Below are 22,487 nucleotides of genomic sequence, written 5' to 3'. Positions count from 1 at the left end.
GTGACTGAATAGTCGTTGGATTCACCTGTGAGAAGTAACCTTATCCAGGATATTTTTTTCACTTGATGCTTTCTGAGATTTTTCACTTAGAGCATATATACTGATCACCTGCAAAATGTGTTTGTGGTGGATTCAATTATACTTGGAGAAAGGGATGGTGACATGACTCTTCTGTGTGGAAAATTTGCTTTGTTTTATCATCATCAGTCATGTCAATACAAATTTAAAAGTTAATATTAACTATTGTCTGGCTGTTCTCATAAAAAGAAAAGTGAACATATTATATTTTTAAACCCATTTATAAAAAAAGTAAGAAAAGTTTCACTGTAGTCTGGGTATTACCTTTAGAGGAGGGTTTTTTAGCTTTGGGGACTGCATATGGTCAAGGCAAGTACAAAGTAAAAGGAATGCTTCCTTATAATGCTTTATTGACAGTTTTATAATCAGAGTCATCTACAAATGAGGGATACATTTGAAACTATTACCTTTTATTTGTATTGTATACTTGATTTGATTTAAAACATTTTTGTTCATGTGCTGTTCAGTCGTCATTTGATTTACATGTTGAATCACCAGAAATTAACACTAGAAACCAATACAAAACATAAAACTTAGAGTGGAGGTGGAAAAAATGATGAATACAACTTCAAAACTTGGTTCAGAAAGAGTAAATTTGGGGATTTTTACAACTCAAAATATGCAGTGGGAACACACGTCCTAGCTCAAATCTGTCAGAGCAGCAGCGTGCTTTAATTTCTGAAAGCATTAGAACATGTCACAACCCAGTCATCTTCTAAGTACAAATGAAATAACTCATACTTGATTTGGTCTGTAATGTCTTGTTTTGCTTACCTAGAATTCATGGAGGCAGGGAAATGTCACTGCACACAGTTCACCCTTATATTACATTTTGCAAAATAATGCAAAAAGGAGTGAGCTTTAGCTCTCTGTCTGATGCTGATTTGTGAACTTGTATATAAGCAGTTTGTGTAAAGTATACTTGAATAAAGGAGAGTTAAGGATTCCAGTAATGGTAATATTTACATAGTTGCTCAAATTAAAAAAAAAACAAAACAAAAACAAAAAAACAGTTCCTTGGAGAAATTCTTTACATTTTGTAGATTTCTTGGTGCATAGTTTCAAAAAATTATCATATTATATAAAATGTTTTCTTTTTCTTTTTAAAAAGTACATTGGAGTTGCTCTGTTCTTATTACATCAGGTCCTTAGTTACTCTCTGGTTATGTAGTTTTAAGCATCAGCATCTAATAACTGTACTTTGAATTGCTCTCTTGTGTTCTCTTTACATTACAATGCTTTAATCTTGATAACTGATTTGGTACTTGCTGTGATAGAGCCTTTTTCAGCCATTGGATGTATGAAGTATATAATATAATCTTTCCTCTGAAGTAATTAAAGAATCTTTGGAGGGATATAAAACATGGTATAAGGAATCTGTGTCACATAGGTGTAGGGAATCACCTAGGTGAACTTTGGGTGCATATTGAGGGTGATCTCTCTCCTACTGTATTTCAGTGTGTGCCACTTGAGTCTAATGGATGATCTTTCTCTGGATGGGATGGGTAGCTGTGCAGTAAATGGGGCTTGAACAATTGAGTGACTCATGTTGTGCATGTGTGTTTCACAATGGCTGAGGTGCTTTTTTTCTATCTGACAGGAGAAGAGAACCAGTCATTTCTTCCTGGATGCATTATTTGGTACACAGCATTTGGGAAATTTTTGTCCTTCTTGACAGTACTTTGGATACTGGCCAAAAACCAAGCTGCCAGGCATGGACAGCCCCAGTTATAGCTAGGAGGGAGAACTTATGCCTGTAAACACAGTTTTGTAATGTTTAAAGATGTGGGGATGGCCTTCTTCCCCCCAAAGTCAGGGCTTTGGCCCTTGCAGTGCACTTAAGAGATGAGGGAATTGGTGGTGTGGATTTAGTTGGTTATATTTGGGATGGGTAGAGGATGCTAAGAAACAATGTCCTAGAACTTTCTAAGCATTCCAAACAGAAAAGTATCACCTAGTTCACCTTTTTCCTGGTCACTGAAATTTAACATTGAGGAATATAATAGTGTGGGGGAAGGACAGTAGCTAAAAACTGACAGAGCCAGGAACTCATGGAGAAAGGGGAGAGAGCACAAGCAGCAGTCTGTGAGTACTTTTGAAATGTTCTCCACTTTTAATTTTTAACTCATGTTCTGAGAAGTAGTCTTCTCTGAACCCTTTTTGCTAGTAATAACTGAGAATTTTTTCATGGTGGAAACAAGTAGATACTGTAGATGTGCTGTGATTTTTTGTTTCAACAGTTCACTGTATAATGAAAGTAGGATTGAAAGTCAGATTCTAGCGAGTTGTCAGAAGATAAATTTTGCCACTTCTGAAATTTAGTCTAAACTTACTTCACAAGTGCCTGTTCCTTTCAGATTTTACTCTCAAATTTTTTGCCTTCATGGTTATAATTTTGGCTGAAAAAGAAGGGATAAAAATTGATTTATTCATACAGATAAATGCCATGTGATGGTCTGTTATATTGCTAACCTTGCATGTCTAATATGTTGCTGGTAGATTAGACAAAGACACAGTGATATGAGAAAAATTGGTTGTTTGTGAATTAGAGGTATTTTAATCTTGCATTAGCTGTGATAATGTTTTTAGACAACCTTTGTATTCAGTAATACTTAGTTGTGCTAGCAGCCGTAAACAGCAAAAAAGATGTTAGCATTATAGCAGTGAAGTCAGTAAACTTTTGGCCATGTTAAAAAGTTTAGAACTGGCATCTGGATTTGTCTTTCCAGCTGTGGTATGGGCATAGTGAAAAAAAATAACATAATGAAAGATATTTGTTAACAGGAAGGATATCTGATAACAGTAACTTCTATAAATTGACCCTGTTTGAAATGGCTTTCATATCTGTTCTCAGAATAGCTGATTCCAGTTCTTTTTTTCTTTGAACTTTTGGTGGTTTCTTTTTGTAATGCTCATTCTGCCACTGTAATATATGTGAAAAAGTAAGGAAAGCTGAAAATGGAAAGGAAGGAGGCATGTTGAAACTTAGTTTGTTCTCTGTCGTAAGTATGCAGCAATATGAGGAAGCTTTAGTATACCTGTTTGATAAGTTTTGATATCTTTCACTAATTTGAAATCACATAGTTTTTATTTGTGGCAGAACACTTAGGTTGGTTTGCATCTTAATTGAGAGGCTGTACAAGGAGAAATGCATTCAGCTGCACCATCTCTGAAAACATGCACTAATACCAGTATGGAAATACCCTTCCCATTTCCTAGAGCTTCGGGCCATGTTTTCACAAGCAAATCAAGCTGCATTCCATTTTTCTGTCAGTGTAATACTTGTGCAACAGATGTTTAGGGGGCCAATTCACAAACTTAACCAGGATAAAGCTAAGCTGACACAACATCTTTTTACTCAGATTTGTGCCAGAGTGTGTGGTTGCATAAGTGCTTGTAACAATACAGAATTAGGAGGACAGAGTAGGAGCAAGTTGCTGGGGTAAGGAGGTTGTTAGGATTCTTGCTTTTGGTGTTAGTTGATTCAAATGAGGTTGGGTTTCACAAGCTGTTAATGGGACTGTGATGTTAGATTTAGGGGCTTGGTATTTTTTACACATGCAAGTACATGTAGCCATGTTTAGCTTTTCATAAAATCAGTTTTTCTGTGCATGTGTAGCACTAGTCTTGAGTTATAGACAAAACAGCATTAGCACTTTTAATTTATTAGTGAAAAATAGCAGATAATTGAGTGAAAAATACATTCCATGTGGATCACATTTTGGGGTGTAGAAACTGCTATTGAAGGAGCAATTCTGTACATCCAGGTGCCATGGTTGTCTGTCTGGAAGGCAAAGATTGCATCCAGGTGGTAGCTCTAGTGAGTTATTCTCATCTATTCTCATTTACTACCAGTAATGTTTGAGAGTAGTACTTTCCTGATTAAAGTGGAATTGAAAGTCTGAAATGCTGGAATAAATTATTTTGTTGGTGTACTTCTCTTGGATATTTAAAGCATTGACTTGTATTAGAAGAGATTCTTGCCAGCAGTCTTTGATTACAATTGAAAGTTTGGAAGTTTCCAAAGGAGGCTGTGTGACATGTTGTAAGTTGAGATTTGATTCTTTACTCTTTGGCTTTTTGGTTTAATAATCCATTTTGATCTTCTGGAGCTTTGAGAAATTTGTTTTTTCAACATTGTGTTTTGTGGAGATTTTTTTAAGGAAATTGAGTTCTGTCTCCTGTCAATCTTAGATTCTTCAAATTCCCTTGATTACTCTCAATTTCTACAAAATTGATGTGGTTTTATTAATTTTTTTTTTTCTCCTAGCCCCTTTCTTATTGAAAAATAGAGTTAAAATGGTTTCATTGTTAGGCTGTATAAACAGTATACGCTTGGCTGAGGAGAATACGAAAATCCTAGAAGTAGGGTAAGGAAGGACATATAGAGAGAGTAAGTATGTGAAGGTGGTCATATTGGATACAGCTAGTACTGAATGAAAAGCAAGTGATGTTATAAGCGAGTTATTGAGCAGCTGTGGAGTTCACGACCTTAACTGACTTCATGCCAGTATAGTTAAATGGTGTATTCTTTAAAACAATCCATGCATGTAAGGTTCTGGTGAAGTAATAGCAAGCTTGTAGTTAAACTATATCCTTTGTAAAATACTTACGAACCTGCATGCAGTTTCTTTTGAATGTGTAGACTTGGCTTCTGCTCTCCTGAGTGGGGCTTCTGTGATCCTGTACATATGAGAGGTGTAACAAATTCCTCAGGGTAGTTTGGATTATGTGTTTTGATAGTTGTGTGTGTAATCAGAATATAAGGCAGATGAAGTGTTTTTTCTTCATGAAAGATCATGTGAGGATATATTTATGCAGTGTTTCATATAAAAAATTGTCATGTTAAAAATGAAGCATGTTTTGAATTCTAATCCATCACATGTAAACTGAACAAAGTCTATAAATACTGTTTTTGGGGGTTTAAAGTGTCTTGTTCTGTTGTTTCAAACATCCAGTCCCCAAAGTTACTTCAGATATTGAAGCAGTTTGTTTACAATGTGTAACTATAAGAGGAGCATGTTTTCATGTCTTGGTTGAAACCAGAATGTGCTTATTCTTCTCACATACCATCAGGTTTCTGGCTCTTTATTTTAAATTGTTCCCAGATGTTGTTAGAAATAAAGTGTTTTATAATGCTGTTGGATTTCCTTAAATCATGAGATCTGTCTCCTGGCTTGTCATACCCCTTGGGAAATTCCTGCCTGTAGGCTGAGAATGACTGGTAAATGTGCAGTGCAGCTGAAGTTCTCATACTTATCGTTTGTTTGGGGGGAAGGGAGGAAAGAGGGAAATGGGAAAGGCAGAAGCATCCTGGTTTTGAGAGAGGTTTGTAATATCAGCAAATATAAATACCACAAATGAGAGTATTTGTGAAAAATGTATTTTTCAATATCTTTCTTGAGTGTTGTCTATTTATTTCCTCGTGGGAGTTGAAGAAATTTTTTTAGATGATACTATTGACTTTTTAACAAACGTTAACTGTTTCTAGGAGTCACTTGTTTGCTGTTTCTAGGAGTATTGTAGTGCTTCTACACATTTGTAGTGCTTCTAGTAAGCTCTCTGTAATACACTGTTAGGTTAGGTTTGGCCATAACTTCTGGTCAGAGTCTCCACAGCCCTGAATTATTGGGAAAAAAGTGGATGCGTCTCTGACCTAAACAGTTGACAAAAAGTATTTTGACTAAATGTATGGATGTAATAAAATCTGGGGACTGTGAGAAGTATTTAAAGCCTGATCTGGAATATGAGGGAAATAGTTTGCAAAGACTTCTAAATGGTATATTTTTGATTAGCCTGGAAGCATAGTGTGACAGTAATGACTTCCTGAAATTATATAGCCATGTAATATAAACTATGATAGAATGAAGCTTTATAGTAGGATTTTATGGGGGAAAAATCTGAAATTCTGCTATGTAAATCCAGCTTGTGTAGTGAGGGATTTTGAGTTAGCTATAGCTTAAAGCAAGGACCTAGGACATTCATTTGCTGAGCTAGGGACTTCTTCTTTCTCTTTGTTTAATTGATTTTTTAAATTGTAGAAGTGACAGTAGATGAAGTAACTATTCACTTAGGAAAATTAGCTTAAAAAAAATTCAAAATAGTGTTTTTAATTTACATTATGTAAAATAATTTTTGTATATATAATTCTGAATTTTCACTTAAATATGCACTAAAAGTCTGACTTGGTACATTTTTGTCTTTTTTGAAAGTGATGCTACATGTCAGTTTTGCATAAATCCATTGACTGAAGCCATGCATTAAACATGATGTTTTCCCATCATGCATGGAAATGCTCTCATGGGGTCATGGGGGTGATAACATGGGCTTCAGTGAAAGGGCAGTATTGACTCTGTGACAAATTCAGGGTTCACTCACTGCAAGGTGTTAGCTTGGCAATTCCCTTATTTATTTTGTATACACATATTTTGGTAGATTCTGGTTTCATAAAGAAATGGTCTAGATAGTTCTAATCTGAGCACTTAGTTGTTAGTTTTTGTGGAAGATTAATGTAGATTATTCTTCTTGACATTGGTAGGAATAGAAATATTGCATTGAATGCTTGTGCTGTTGAGGACTAGATGTCAGAAGATTCATTATCTGCTATTAATAGTATAATAGCAGTTTGTACTTCTTATTTTGTTCTTAATAATCTCCTTGCCTCATGCTAAAATGGATATTCAATTAGTCTCTACCTTGTTGCTATTACAGTAACTTTCCTTTGCAGTTTATGGTGAAATATAATCATTGTGGTGGTTTTTTATTTGTTTGTTTTTTTAACTTTCATGTGAACATTTTTGCCATCTCTGTGTTTGTGATCTTCAATGTTGTTATACAGTCCCAAACTTGCTTTGATTCTTCAGAACACAGCAGTTTGCACAGACAGGGAAAAGAGTTAAGCGAACATTGCTCTTGGATCTTCCTTCCTTGAGTCTGATTTTCTGTCTTCTTCAAAGATTTGAGTTTGGTTTCCTTAGCTCTGAAACACTCAATACAGTTACCTAATTTAGTTTAAAGGTTTGTGCTATTTGACAAGCAGAACTTCTGTGCTTGAGACTAATTAAATATTCTGGGTGCTTGAAAAATTGGTTATGATTTTGAAATTCATATGTGACATAGCAGAGTGATGAAAAGCTTTGCTTGTGGATCATGGTGTCAGTCCTTTTTGGCTTAGCACCCTCCAATAGAAGATGAACATAAAACCAAAACCAAGCACCCCAAACCACAGATCAAATAAAGCCTTATCTGCTAAACAGATGTAAGGAAAATAGGTATTTATGTCTATGTAATTCAGGAGGGATGGTTACACAGTAGTGCCAGTCTAAAACCACACATTGGCTTACTTGAGATGCTTATATGAAATTGCTTTACTAGACAACCAAGATCTTTTTGAAGTAAGTCACAATAACCAGACAGGTACTGCTTTTGATTTTGTAATTTAATCACTCTGTGTGCAAGTCCCTCATGTATTTTGCTGCAGAGAGGGTTTTAAAGTTACTTATGGAATTGAAGTACAGAAGGGTCTAGGCTGCTTAAGAACCAATTAGGAAAAATAACCACTTGTATCTAATAAGATCATTACTCACAGGATAAGAGACATCTTTGTTTTTGACCAAAAGCTTGGAAAATATGTACAGGAGTGAGTTAGTAGAGGTTTGCTATACATTTGTGATTTCATGGGGGAGTTGGAAGAACATTCCATGTATGAACCTGTACGTCTATGAATCAGACTTTTGAACACTAATTTATACAGGTAAGACAAGTGTAGACTTTATGATACAGGCCAGTGCAGGAAGTTCACATTTAATTGCTCTTCTGAAGCAAAAATATTAAAACCTTCAAGCACAATGACAAAATCTTGTGATTGACTGTGGAGGTATTAATGAAATGGAAAATGAAGAGAGAACTGTTCATGAAACACAAATGCAGGAACTGAATATGCACTCTGTTGAGTAATTTGTGCTCCTTTTGGGTTTTTCTGCTGTGGATTAACTCTGTTGAGTAATTTGTGCTCCTTTTGGATTTTTCTGCTGTGGATTAAGAAATTAACAGGTTTTTTTGAAAGCCTGATTTACTAGGAACCAGAAGTTTATATAATCATTCTTGCACTCTTTCATTCAGCAGTTGCTGTTGTAAGTAACTTTCTGAAACTGAAGGCAACCCAAATTTGGTATATTTCAGAATTGTAAAGTTCCTATAGGGTTTGGGAAGAGCATTCATTTAGTACTGGAGTTGCTTCAGCTATTTATGTAGTAATTATTGTACCATTACAAATGTCTGTCTGTCATATAAAGGGGGGAAAATGCTGCTGAATGATCTTAATCAGCTGAACTATGAACAGATTCAGTGTCTGCTGCTGCTGCTTCTGCCTATTCTGGGCTGGCCAGGCTACAGACAGGGGCTCCCAAGCTAAGCTAGATGTGTATTGCAAGTAGAAGAAACTATGCTTACCACTGAGAGTAACCTAATGCTGCTACTACTCTTCAACTTTGCAGCATTTCTACCCTTGTCAAAATTATGTTAGAAAAAATAGAACATGAAAGAGAAAGAATGTTTCTGTTTCAGCTTATACCGGGTACCTGCGTGTTACATCAACAGTGGAAAGCAATGCAGTTAGAGTAACAAGGTTTCTATATCTTACCTGTGTTGTTTCTCAGTTCTATCTAACTAAATTTTTCTTAGTTATATCCGATTAGAAATGCATCTTCATTGGTCCTTCTCATGGTTCTACCTGATCTTGGTATTAGGCACGATGCAATCTTAAGGGAGCTCTTGCTGATTTGATAGGCACAGCTTTGTTGCTTGCTATGGACCCTTATAAGCTTAGAGGATTCAATAAACTGTACAGCTTCTTCAGAGCTGATGTTGAAAACCAAGTAAACATTAATGGCTCTATGTGTTTGTACACATATATAAACTTTAACATTCTGTGTGGACACAGATACAGTGCAGTAGGAGGAAAAGGTAAGGGTTTGATTTTTATAAGTTTTTCAACTGTGCTGTCTGTGAAGGTAATAGTCTCAGATGAGTTTATTATGAAGTATTGAAGTGCTCTGTAAAACATATTCATTAGCTATTCTTGATTCTCTTGTAGTGTCCACAACAGAATTAAACTCATTTATTTTAATAAGGATGGGTACAAACTGTTTTTTTTCCTCATTACCATTTTAGTAGTGACCTGGATTAGTCTTAAGGGTGCTGCAGAAATACTTTTGAAGTGGGAAAGAGTGTATAAGAAATTAAAGACAATATTCAAAGGATGGTTTAAATATTTCGTTTATTGAAAGATCACATGAAGATTTTGTAGGCTTTTTGAGAGATGAAATCTTGAGGGTGAAGAGGGTTGGGGCATAAAAGAATAAAACAAAGAACAAGGTGTGAAAAGAAGTTCCTCTTCAGCTCTGTCAAATGCCCATCTTACCAACAATTTGTGGAAAGGGTTATCTTGTATGGTTTCAATATAAACCCTCCTCTAATTTTTGCAGCTCACTTTTAAGTCATTCATTAATTGATATTTGTCATGTTATAAGAACTACAGTGAAGATGTAATTCCTTGCCCTAAATTCTGTTTTGCAGAACAAATGGATATCCCCAAAATGAAAACTGATTTCTTTTCCTGTGAACATGAAATCTTTTTTTTTTTAAATAGGGGTGTTAAAAATGAGCTAAACTCCATATTTCTATTTGCATAGATTTCCCTTGTAGTTTCAGGTAGATATAATAGTTTAATATATATATGTATTAAAAAATTAAAACTTAAATTAATTTAAATGTTATTGAAGTAGAATAAATATATTTAATTCTATTTTAATTTGAAATGCTGGACAAAATTATTGTTCAGCAGTTCTCATTGTGTCCAGAGATGGCTTCTTTCAGTGGTGGGTTAAACAACTGTTCTTAAGCTGCTCTCATTTCAGATTGCCATGTAAATATTCCGCTTTACTTAGATTTCAAATTGTTGCAGTTATCTGAAAAGAGGAAGTATCATCTTTAAAAATCACAAAATAGAGGAAAAAAAATCTCTTACTGTCTCTTTCTTTTTAGAGAGGATCTGACGAACTTCTTTCAGGCAGTGTACTCAGTAGCCCGAACTCTAACATGAGCAGCATGGTAGTTACTGGTAAGTGATGCCCTTTCAAAGGAGAAATCTATAATTTATACTTGGACTCATTTCCTGTTTGCAAGGGGAGAACACCGAAACAAGAATCCGTTGTGCTATAGAGGGATAAACTGTTGGCTTGTATTAGAATATAGTGACTTTGTATTTCCTACAAACCTTGGATCTCTGAGAAGAATAATCCCACATAACAACAGGCAATTTTCAGATGTCTGCACACTGAATTGTTGGTGGGTGATGGAATGAAAAATCACTGTTGTCTTGTACAGCTACCTTTAAAGTAAGGAATCTCAACTGCCAGGCAAAGTTAAACAGCTCAGTTCCTATGTGACATCAGCTTCTTTACACGTGGACATCTGCAAGTCTGGGCATTAAGGGAAGGCTGCTGTGCCAGTTTCATAACTTGGGAAGAGAAAGATCTGCTTCTCTGCTAAAGGAAGCTTCACTTTGCTCCTTCAGTTTGAGATTACAGCAGTAGAATCTCAGATGTCAGTGCAAAGTGACTGTGGCTGTTCTTGAATCAGTCTTCTGGTGATGCTAGATAGAAAACCTTAATTGGCATACACTAAAATGCCTTCTATTGCAGTTGATGCTTCTGTGTTGAATGTGCACTGAGTTTCCTTGGAAAGCTCATTTCAGAGGTCTTGCTTGTTCTCTTTTTCTTTTTGTACCATGCCATTATTTTTTTTTGTGGGTTTTTTATTTTGTTTTCTTTTTTTTTCTTTTGCCTTAGAGGTGTGGAGGAGTTGATTCATGGCATCAGAGGGTTGCTGCTCTTTCCAGTTGGTCACCGTTCTACTGTGCCTGATTTTTTGTATTCATGGGGTCAGCAGTATAATCACTGACATTAATAGCAGACTCTTTCCATTTTAATTTATTAGTAAGATACTGGGATTCAGGGTGCAATTTCATGTTACAGTTAGGGTACTGTGGTGACAGCTCTTGCAAGAATGGGTTGCTCTGTGCTTTCTCATCCTACATCTTTTGCACTAGCAGAAAAACCTCCACATCCACATTTTTCTGCTACACTCTCTTCTGTTGTAGTGCTCATACACTTGCAGACTAAGTTAATGCAGCATTAATCTATTCTAACAAAATAAAGTCGTTTTTCCTTGGAGCAACTCATTGATCAGTGATATGATTGCACAGTTGTAGACACAGTTCAGTGTTGAGTGGAGGAGTGTGGCAGCAGAAGGAAACCACTTCCCCTGGCAGTTCTGTGAAGAGGTGAAGAGGTGGTCGTACTTAGGAATAAGTAAGAAATGCAGTGTAGTGCATTCATAGCCATTTTGGAACTTCAGAACATTTGTCTCTCTTTCCTGTTTTTCTTACTTCCTTCTGGTTCTGAAAGAGATTGCTCTTGTTTTCATTTTCTTGATGTCCTCTTCAGTCCTGGATATTAATTACTGCTTTACCAGTTTGCTTTACTTAAACAATTTTACTTAAACAATTAAATGACTATGGAAGAGTTGTGTGCATAAAGAATTGGGTGTGGGCAGTGGACATTAAGACAGGACCAAGTCCTAAATATTGCCAAATTTTCCATACATTTTTAGATAAACTTTTAGTTCTAGGAAATTAAATGCAAGTTAAGTTATCAAAGGAAAAAAGAAGTAAAGGGAAAAAGTGAAATAAGAATTATAATTTTGAGGTTTCAGAAGAAATATAGAAGCTTGTCTAAGGAGCCTCTACACAGAAATTCTTCCTGAAAAATTCTGAGAATGGAAAAGCATGTTTTAATCCCATTAGGTTGATGTACGGGATGGAAGTTTGATGTATCTAACAGAAATGTTGCTTCCAATTTTGTTTTTATTTCCATCCTCTTTAAGCTGATTAAGGGTTTGGGCTTTACTCTTGGGAGTTTCTTTGTTTTGTGTGGGAGGTTTTTTGTGTGCATGGGGGTTTTCTGTTTGAGTTTTTTTGGCATCCACAATCATAAATGGCTACTCAAGAAATGAGCTTGTTAGCAGCAGTGGTCAGAGTAATTGTCTGGCTCCTGTAGTATCAGATGCCTGTTATTAAAAGTTTCACATAAATTCTATTATATATGTAAAGAAGGTTGGTAGAAAAATAATCCCAAACAAACAAAAAACCGCAATCTGAACGCAGTGCTGTAATTCAAGTAATTCTCTATAGCAGTTAGTGAAAAGGGGGCCAATTTGTTTGGGTATTCTATTTTTTAAACATTTTCTTGGTATTCAAAGTTTATTCTGCCTGCCTTTTTTAAGTAGCACAAAAACCCCCTGTAGAGTAGGATAAATCCACTGTTCAGCTTTTGAATATATCCTCCCATAGCTGCATTGTTTACTGTGGACCAGGAAGTACTTTTTCCAGACTTGCACAATTTCCAAGTTCAGATCGTAAACTCAGAAGTAGTTAGATGCAAACTGGAAACCTGTGTGTTAATTTTTCTGTAACCATCTACTGAAGCCAGTTGAGTTCAAGTATTCTTTCTGTCTGAATAGATGTCCTCCTTTTGCTTCAGTTCTGCTATTATGTTTTTCTCCAGAAGAATTTAAAACTTTGGTAAATTAAACATTTTCTTTTTTCTTGCTGCAGCCAAGGTATAGTAGTGATGGATCTTTCCCAAATTTTCTAATGCTTAAGGGAACCTAATGTGATCATTTAAGTCCCTTGTAAATGAGACATGTTGTAGATATCTGCCTATGTAAAACTAATACTTGTTTTTGCCCTTTCATTCTTAGAGCTGGGAAGTGTCAGGATATTGTGAGATTTGGCCATTGTTTTCTGGAGAGAGAATATAGAAGCTTTTCTGCTTTTGACTGTGACATTTCCAGTATCTGATCCTGTGATATTTTTCTAAGTAGATAGCTAGGAGAACAGAAGAAAGAGATGGTTTGTCCTTGTAATCCTCTGAGCCTATTATCGGTGAGAGTGTACACAGTCAAAAAAACAGTGGCCAATAGCAGTGCCTTAGCAGGCCTAAACTTTGAACTAAATCTTGTCAATCACAGCCTCATTTCCTTCTCTTTTGTAGAAATATTAACCTAAACCAAAATGTCTAAGATGTCCAGAAAACTACCTTTTCTTGGAAGGGAGGGATTTTGGTGGAACTGAGAGCTGTCTCATAATGGGTGAGACTGAAGATGATTTTTTAAAAAATGAACATCCTACCTTTTTATCATGGGAAAAGTTCCATTAGTAGGTTTTGGTTTTGCTTTTCCTTGTATTCAGCTGCCATTCAGTGAGAATACTGTAGTACTTCAATGCTTTTATGAATACTCTTGCTCTAATCTTCTCTCTTAGTGAAAGATGAATGGTTTCTCTGCCTTGTAGGGAGTCTTGCAGATGAATCCTTTCCTGTTTTTTTGTGAAAGAAACTTGTGAAATTGATGTACAAATGTTTGGTTTGCATTCTTACTGGTGATTTGAACCACTGGTAATTCTCTAAAAAAGGCTAGCATGTTGTACAAGGCCTTGATCCTTAGGCATTTTCTAAACAGTTTTGTCTCTGTATTCACCCTCAGGACTGTGAGGTGACAGCGTGCTACATTAACGTTCACTAAAGGTGAAGTTATTGTTTGAGGTACTTTGTGTCTTTTGGAAAAGAGCTATCTTTAAATTGTAATAGAGCAGAAATCTAGACTTGGTTTAAGATGACTTTTACCTCTTAGTTCTGAACCCTGTTCTGAACCCAAATTTATTACTTTCTTTGTTGGGGAATTTAATTTTGGTTAAGCATTTATATATAAATATACAAGATTTATTTTTGTTCCTGAGCTAGGTTAGGACAGTATGGCAGAACATTATTCTGTAAACATTAAGGGAAGGATTCCATCCACCAGATGAGAATTTGTAGCAAGGGAGAACAGCTTGTAAAGCACAAGATGAGCAAATACCTAAGCTTTTTTACAAAGTTCTTTTTTTATGTTACTTGTTGATGTTTCTGACGTTTTTAACACCAGCTGACATGAGTATATTAAAGTTGGTTGTCAGAACCACGGGCCTCTTACTACTGCTTAAACTACTGCTAGTTTTCCTTTAGCTTTTTTTGAAAATACTGTCAAAGTCTGTTCTTATTTTCTGCCATAATCTTGCTTGATTCTGATTTCTTTGGAGAGCATAATCTTCTCATAAAGATCTGTGAGTTAATTTTTTTTGTGTTGGTGCACAATGACGAGAATGGCTCTTTAGGTAAGCTGAAATATTATTTGGTAACAGGATTCTGAGAAAACCGAGCTGAAAGCAGGATCTCTAAATAAATATTGCTGATTCTGACATTGCTTATGTTTTTGAAGACGTTAGTAAGGCAGATTGCAAATGATTGTACATAAATAATTTTTTTACCTTTCAGTACTGTATGTCCAGCAAATGCAAGGAAAAAAATTCCCTTACCTTTAAAAACTGGAAGAAGAGTTTCTTCTGTAAAGGGATTACTTCTACACTGAACTTTGTGGGAGGCTTTTGCTGTTCAAAATGGAAGATTGCTTAATGGAAGTTAGGAAGTAGGAAGAGGTTTCCATATGGAGTTGCTCATACCGTGAACTCCATTGCTGAAATCCACACACAAAAAAAGTAAAATTTTTAAGGGATGTAGATAAAAAGTAAAAGATATTGATGAAAATTTTATGAAAATTGGCTTGTCAAAGACAAGAACAACTGGCAGGTTTTCTTGTTACAGCTGCCATCAATTTCATTGTTCACATATTTGTTTAAAGTTAGATCAGTAGAAACATTCCAAAATCATTTTGCAATTGAGCTCACCAAACTCCTGGAGCTTTGAATGATACTGTTGATCTTGTTTTTGCTTGATTAGCAGGGAATGTTAGGAGTGACTTTGGTAGGTAATTTCTTGTATTAACAGAATACTTAGCTCTGTGGCATACAAGCTAATAATATTTGAAGTGTTGTATTAAACTTGGGCAATAAACATAGAAGTGCCATAGATGTGCCATTTTTGTTAGCGCATTAAATAAAATTGGTTATTAGTTAAAATTAACGATGCCTAAACTTAAGTAATTTACTTCTGAAGTTTGCAAATTGATTACAATTAATAATTGGAAGGATTTTAAGAAGTACATTACATGTGATTGGAAAGTATAGTAATTTAATAGTACTGTATATTTTTTATATTTCTACAGATATGCAGATTTAGAAACTTACAAAAATAAATCTCAGGATGGAAGAAGTAAAATGTTGCTATTATTATTAATTTAGGTAATTTCTGTCTCCATCGCTATGCCATGGTAACTTGTTCTACTTCAGTTGGATTTCACTCTAGCCTGTGGTATTTTCATGTATTTTTAAGGACTAAGCTGAAGTGCATTAGTTTTAGCCTGCAACATTGAACAGCCTCTATACCATACTGTAAATGTGTTAATTGTGGTTGCTTAGAAAACTCAATGCTCAGTGCATTTTGAAACAGGTGCAGCCTATGTGCAGATATGCCAATTGAAAGCTGGAGTTAAGTTTTTTTTGTTTGCTTTCTATGTTTCTTTCTATGTTTGCTTATTTAAGCTCAAATTCCTCTTGAGCAATAGTCTCTGTACTGTAAGATAGTTTTAATATTGATTGGTCAAGATTTTCATATGCACATTGCCCATGTCTGTGATAAACAGCAAAAAAACCTCTATTAACAAAAGTGTAGTTAGCACTGACCATGTAACCTAACCTTCAAGGTTAACAAATGTGGACTTCAGACAACTTCATATTCTATGTGTTTTTATGTCTTTTTGAGTGTAGTATCTCCTTTTTGTTCTTTCATATATTTTGAATCCCAGATTTTAAGTTGAACTTTTGAAGATTTACATGCTAAAGTAAAGGTGCTGTTTATTTGCTTTTGGGAGCTTGGGGGACGTCACTGGATCAGACAACAGCTCTCTTCCTACATTCTATCACTTCAGGGTAGGGTACATACAGGAAAACTTTCTTTAAGAAAAGAACTTTCCAGAAATGAAGCCACAGTGGTCTCTATTATACAGTTTGTGATTAACTGCAGTTTCTTGCTGGTTGGTTGAGGCAGATTATTGTGTTCAGTAGCCAGTGCAACATTTTAATATTTCTGTCTGGTCATAATCCTCAACTGTAAACTAGGTATCTTCAGTTGCATTGCCTTTCTCTTAGTCACTTATTTCCTGTCTGGATATGTGTCCTATGTTCTACTAGCTGATAACATTAAATTACATATATTTAGCCAAGGTAAAACAAGAAGTGCTTTCTACATCTAACAGCACTGAATACTAATACTACTGCTATTAGGCTTCTTGTCTTTAGTATTTACAAACTGAAAGTTCGTTTTATTTTTTTATTTTTTTTTAGTTGGATGTTGATATGTACTAGCAGTTGTGAAACAGAGAGTGATTTCTGCAGAAAGGATGTTTATTTGTATGTTATTTCACTGCTGTAGATATGGAGGGATTTATAGCCAATGTCTGGTCATTTTTACCTTTTCTTTCCCTTCTTTTCAGGAACTAATGGGTGAAAGCAACTTTATATTTTATCCAAAATTTTTTGCTTGTGCCCACATAGTTACATTTCTGTATTAGGAGATTGTGTGCTTATGAGAAAAGTTTATTGCACAGAGAAATTATGCGTCTAAAATAAAGGTCTCTGAACTCTCAGGTCATATTCATATTTCTCAAAAAAAAGTGCAGAGAAAAGCTCCTCTAGGATGCAATTTTATTGAAATATATTTTCAAAAAGTTATTATCAAGAAGTAAGCTATTCATTCTTTGCTAGAAGTTATGCTGAACTTGAACAGTATTTTTTTGCAAAAACTCCTTGTTTGCATTGAATACTTATAGCTTGAAGATTGGATGACTTGGACTTACAGTATGCCTTGTGTATACTGGAGTTAATTTTGTTGCTTTTTAATATAGGTTCCTATTTCTTTGTTTAATAAAATAAGAGTTTCTAACTGGAAATGCCAGGACCTGAATTGCCCTGATTATGGCCGTTTAAAGACTTTGTCAAGCTGTAAGCATTCAATTTCAGCAAGTTGATTTATGCTGAATTGAAGGGAGTCCTGTGCAACAGGGGTGTGGCTTATGTATCAATTATATTTAAATTGTGGTATCCTATCTAGATGTGAGAATAATGCTTTGAATAGCATTAGTAAAAATGAGATCTTGTTTAGAAATAGTTGCCTGATGTCACATGGAAACTGAATTTTTCATCTCCTTGGTAGAGAGATGCAGAGGACTTAGATCAGTGCTATGGTTGTTGCAGAACATGGGTTTTTATGGTAGTCTGAATTGAATATAACTATTCCTGTGTTCACTGGAACTTGGCAGTGCAGGGATAATGGTTGGACTCAATCTTAAAGATCTTCTCCAACTTAAATGTTTCTGTGATTCAGGGCTGGGTTTATATTTTTTTAAACTACGTATTTGCAGCTATAACTTGATTTGTAAATGAACTAACACTGTGTTTTAGTCATTCTCCCAGTGCTTTTTAAAACTTTTTCCCCCAAGGTAAATGTAGCCTGCTGTTTTCAGTGTATATTTATATTTGTTAAAGCGTTAGCAGCAGGATGTTTGAATTGCTTCAGGATCTTCAAGTCTAGTGAAAGCCAAACTACCTCATGAAATAGCCACTTGCAGTAAGTGTCCAGTTATCAGCAGTTTCAGCAGTAGTTATTAGTCAGCTTGTAAGGTCTCCTCCAAAATCCCTTGGCCTTCTCCCCCCCCCAGTTTTCAGCAATTTTGTTTTAAGTCCTGTATAGGGAAGGCTCTTTCAGGTTATTGCTGTTTAGGCATAGACTCTATTTCTACCAAAAAACCTCTAGTACCTTGTTCCCCTTGACTTAGATTTTTAACCTTTATGGACACTGATTCTACTAATAAAAATTTGTTAGAGAATGAGATTGTTGTTTTAACAGTAGTTAAATTTACCTTTCAATGCCTCTGAACAAGTTGTGTTCCTGTGTTGTAAATGTGGTTTTCTATTCCCAAGTGCAATTTAATGATGCATCTTCAGCTGAGAAGTACCATTTATAATGACAAATAAGAGACTACAGTTAGAGAGGTTTCATACAGTGCCAGAATGTCTCAATAACTTTCCTAGAAGCTAAATTTAATTTGTTCCACAAATGTCTTGAAAAGTTCACTTGTGTATGTGCATGCATATTTAGTATATGATGCACACTTCATTACTGGAACCAGAAATTTCTGTTAGGTGATGCTGAATGGATAACCAAAAGTAGAAAAAGTACATACTCTCTTTGCATTCAGCAGCTGACATGTACATTTCTTCTGTCTTCAAAAATCCATTGTTAAATCTTTTGGTATAAATTTTACTTTGAGAAGGTAGACTTCATTTCTTAATGAATGGTACCAGTTCAGATTTCATTGTACAAGAGATGCTTTTGCCAATACGTAATAAACAGCTTTTGTTGTGGTTACTTGCCCTGCTGCTAAAAACTTTTTTTGGGCAATTCCATAGCATTGAGAAGGCTTGTTGCCAATCCCCCCATCCTATCCCTCCTGCCCCTGTTTTCTGATTGCCATATGTTCTTTCATGCCTAATTCTGTATTTTTTGTATATATTACTGTAATATATTTATTGGCTTTTTTATATAAATGTTTTTGCACAGACCCTTGTCTACATAGCTTCTTTTTTTTTTTTTTTTTTTTTTTTTTTTTACAATAAGTAAAAAAAGGTTTGAAGTAAAGTGTAGTTGAGGCATAAAACAATGTAAGAAATAAAATTATATGAGAGGCTTGTATATGTGAATTAAGTTAAAGCTCTTAATTGATGTTTAGGAAAAGATTCATATATTTAGTACAGCAAAATACATCTTTTAAGTTTGTTCTTTAACTTATCACATGAAAGTTGAAAAACTGTGTAAAATGCCAGTATTAGGTAGCAATGCTAATAGATGCAAAATTATTTGGGAATACAGGAATTACTAAATTATTGTGTTAAAATTATTAAAGGAAGGTTTAATATACATATATGTGAGTGATTATATACTGGCCAGTGATACTTTTACTAGAAATGCTGGGATTACCTAAAGCCTAATTTAAACAAGAGCTTTAGTGTAACAGAAAGTAAATTCTTGGACATTATGCTGTGGAAAGGTTAATATGTCAAAATTGTCTGTGAAAACCACACAAAAGACAAAACAGCTCTGTCAGTACTGATATGAGCAGTCATGGTGGATATTTTTCTGGAGAGATAAAAAAGAAGTTTCTTACTTTCAGAAAGTCCTTTAGTTTTTGAAAACTTTTTCACATTCTCATTTTTGATTGGTAATGTTTCATATTTTTTGAAACTTGTAATGAATTTAAATTATTCAGAAAGCTGAAGTATGAAGGTCATTGGACATGTAGTTTCAGTATCACATTAATTCTTTTATCCTTGACAAGTTTGTTTTTAATGTTTTGCTTGTAATGCATTGTTCAGTCTATCACACTTTCCCGTGTTTCTTCTATTTGTTTTGTTTTTTGTTTTTTTTTTTTAATTTTTGTAGAGATTTAAATTGAGAACTAGGGAAGACTATTGTGTGATGAGCTTCAGGTGAAAAGTGAAAGCAGTTTTTCACAAGCGTTGGCTGTCTGTCTCTTTGAGGTAGTGTTATATTATTATACTTTTGAGCAGGTGAAATCTTGCTATCTGGAAGCTCAATCTCACCATGTTTGCCAAAATGGTACAGGTTAGAGTCCTCTGTAGACTTCAGATCCTAGTTCAGTGTGTATTTTTCAAATTTTACTCTTCTGTATTCCACCAAAATTTCTTTCTCTGCAGCAGACCAAAATAAAATACCTGCTATTGCATGGATTCTAGCATTGTCATTTGGAGATACTGCTAGCTGAATTTTGGCCAGTCTTGATTGTTAGGCTTTTGTTGTTTTGTCTCCTGTAGTAAGGAAAAAAACTGTGTTCTTCTGTTCAAGAACTTTTCAAAAGCTTAGTCATGGAAATTTTTTTTGGAGTAGGGTTGGTGGTGGGAAAGGGTGTGGGTATAGAGTTACTTCATGATGTGCCTCTAAGGTGTACTGTTTTTAACAAATAGAATATTTCAAATTTTATATTTAAATATCTTGCTTTTTTTGGTAGAAAAGAGGGAAGTCTTATCACTTGTTTCACTAGTATCTAAATACATACTGATTTCCAGTGCTGATTAATTCATTAATATCATATCTTATGATAGTGTTGTTCTTTAGCTCTTGACTCTGAGGTTTATTCCACCAACATATTTTGAACCAAAGCAAATAATGTTTTTCTGGCCTTCTTTCAAAAACAAGATTTCTTCCATCCAACTGGTTAGCTGCATATGAAGCAAAAGAAACTTGAGTTGGAATTTTGCTGTAGTTCTTTACAAGGATTCTGGAGGATATTCTAAATAGTCTTTCTGGTGTTTTGTGCATTGATGCTAGTGCTTCCCTGATTTTATTACGGAAATTTATCTGGATCTTCCCCCACCCCCATCTGTGTTGGCTGTGTTGTGTTTATTAGTTGGTTTTTTCTTTTCTATGAGTGAGCTCATAGTTCGTAATGAACATTTTTCTGCTTTGTCTTAAATTGTTGGTTTCACCAGTGTTTTGTGATGTCAGTGCTCTGGGTCATCCCCTTTCTCCACTCTGATCTTTCCCAGCATTTTTGACACTTCCTGTCTTGCTTTGTTACTTTTCTACTTGTTGTGTCCAGTTCCTTGGTGCAGACAGTTCTTAAAAAAACTTTGGGATCTATTAATGGTTCACCACCATTTTATTTCTTTCAAAAAACTCTGGGTAGCTACTGACTGTTTTTACTTTAATGTATGTTGGAGTTCTCATGTGAGCCCTTGTTAGACATACTTAATGTGTTATTCCATGTTGTATATGTTATATAAGGTGCTTTGCTGAAAATGAGGTCTAAAGGATATGCTGTGGTCTTTGTGAGAGGACTAAATCTTAAATAGTCCACCTTTCATGAAACTAGTATTTTTCTCTGCTGAATTTGTTCTGAACCCTTAAATATGACTTAAACCAAATGAGGAGATGGCTCACTTAAAATTAATTTCATGTTTATAATTAAAAGCATTTTTAATAAAGCATTAATAATATCAGTAAACTTTTCAAATAGAGTATGAATATGTCTTTCAGCCAATGGTAATGACAACAAGAAATTCAAAGGTGATGATAAAATGGATGGAGCTCCTTCTCGTGTTCTTCATATCAGGAAATTGCCTGGAGAAGTGACAGAAACAGAAGTAATTGCTTTAGGTTTACCTTTTGGTAAAGTAACCAACATCCTGATGCTGAAAGGGAAAAACCAGGTAATTTATTGCTTTCCATTTTTTAATATGCTTACTGTCTGATTTCAAAATATGTTGTTAAAATGTTATTGAAGTAAGTCATAAAGCAGTAAGTATTAAAGAAAAATAGAGCTTTTGTTCCTTTTTTTTTAAATGAATTTATAGTATCTTTTAATAAATTTTGGGGGGAAATGGGATGTTTGGCAGCTACCTAAAGCAAAAAGTTAGCTGGAAGATAAATATTTAATCTTACATCTTACAGATGAATTTTTGAAGATAGAATAGCTTAGCAAATAAAGTTGATATGTGTAGAATGACATTTTCTGAAGCCTGATATTTGTTAAAATGTGTTATCAAACCTTTTTGGTTTTTTATGTGTGACTAATATGAAGATTACCTGCTTTGTAGATACTGAAAATGCCCTCTTCTAATTACAGGCATTTTTGGAACTTGCCACAGAAGAAGCAGCTATCACTATGGTTAATTACTACTCTGCTGTGACACCTCATCTTCGTAACCAACCCATTTATATCCAGTATTCCAATCATAAAGAACTAAAGACTGATAACACACTTAACCAGGTATATTTACTGTTCAGTAGTATGGCACATGCAGATAGGTGAAGATGAGGCATGGCATGTGTTCTGGCTCATGTGCCATCGGTTTGAATCATTTGTTGTGTCCACATTCTGACATTCCTGTAGTCTTACCCATGAGTGTTCCATTTTGTGACGCTGAAAGGGATTTACTTTCTGCATGATCTTTCCATTACAATAAATTTTCTTAATGTTTCCTTACCATCAAAAGGCAAAGGTTCTGAAGTGTGTTATAACAGTTATTTAAAAGTTCCAAATAACTTGAGAGTTTTTGTCTTAGTTTATAGACTGTAGGATGGTAGAATTAACTTTCTTGTTCTGACACCTGAGATTCCAGTGCCATTTTGAATTCCCCTAGTGGCAATGGCTAATGCCAATGCCTAAGTTTCAGTGCTTTGGATGATCACTCCAGTAGCACTGGTAACCTCAGCTTGTGATCTGCTTTTTCTGGAGAATAATTCTATAATGATCACTCTAGAGACATATGTACTTAATAA

General features: G+C 34.9%; 1 protein-coding gene across 5 annotated transcripts in view; it reads left to right on the top strand.

Moving 5' to 3' along the window:
- The window catches only part of PTBP2 (polypyrimidine tract binding protein 2), a 42,971-nt gene that overhangs the window by 3,968 nt on the left and 16,516 nt on the right, over positions 1 to 22,487 (top strand). For 4 of the 5 annotated variants that reach the window (XM_056497424.1, XM_056497422.1, XM_056497421.1 and 1 more), the window contains exons 3-5: positions 10,123 to 10,198; positions 21,243 to 21,415; positions 21,832 to 21,975. In XM_056497424.1, the coding sequence (XP_056353399.1) occupies positions 10,123 to 10,198; positions 21,243 to 21,415; positions 21,832 to 21,975 (393 nt within the window). The remainder of the gene's footprint in view (positions 1 to 10,122; positions 10,199 to 21,242; positions 21,416 to 21,831; positions 21,976 to 22,487) is intronic. The other variant, XM_056497425.1, reaches the window with a different exon arrangement.

Source organism: Oenanthe melanoleuca, chromosome 8 (genome assembly GCF_029582105.1).
Source record: "Oenanthe melanoleuca isolate GR-GAL-2019-014 chromosome 8, OMel1.0, whole genome shotgun sequence".
NCBI classification, from domain to species: domain Eukaryota; kingdom Metazoa; phylum Chordata; class Aves; order Passeriformes; family Muscicapidae; genus Oenanthe; species Oenanthe melanoleuca.
The sequence above is the reverse complement of the archived record's forward strand: the minus strand, read 5'-3'. Positions and strand labels throughout refer to the sequence as shown.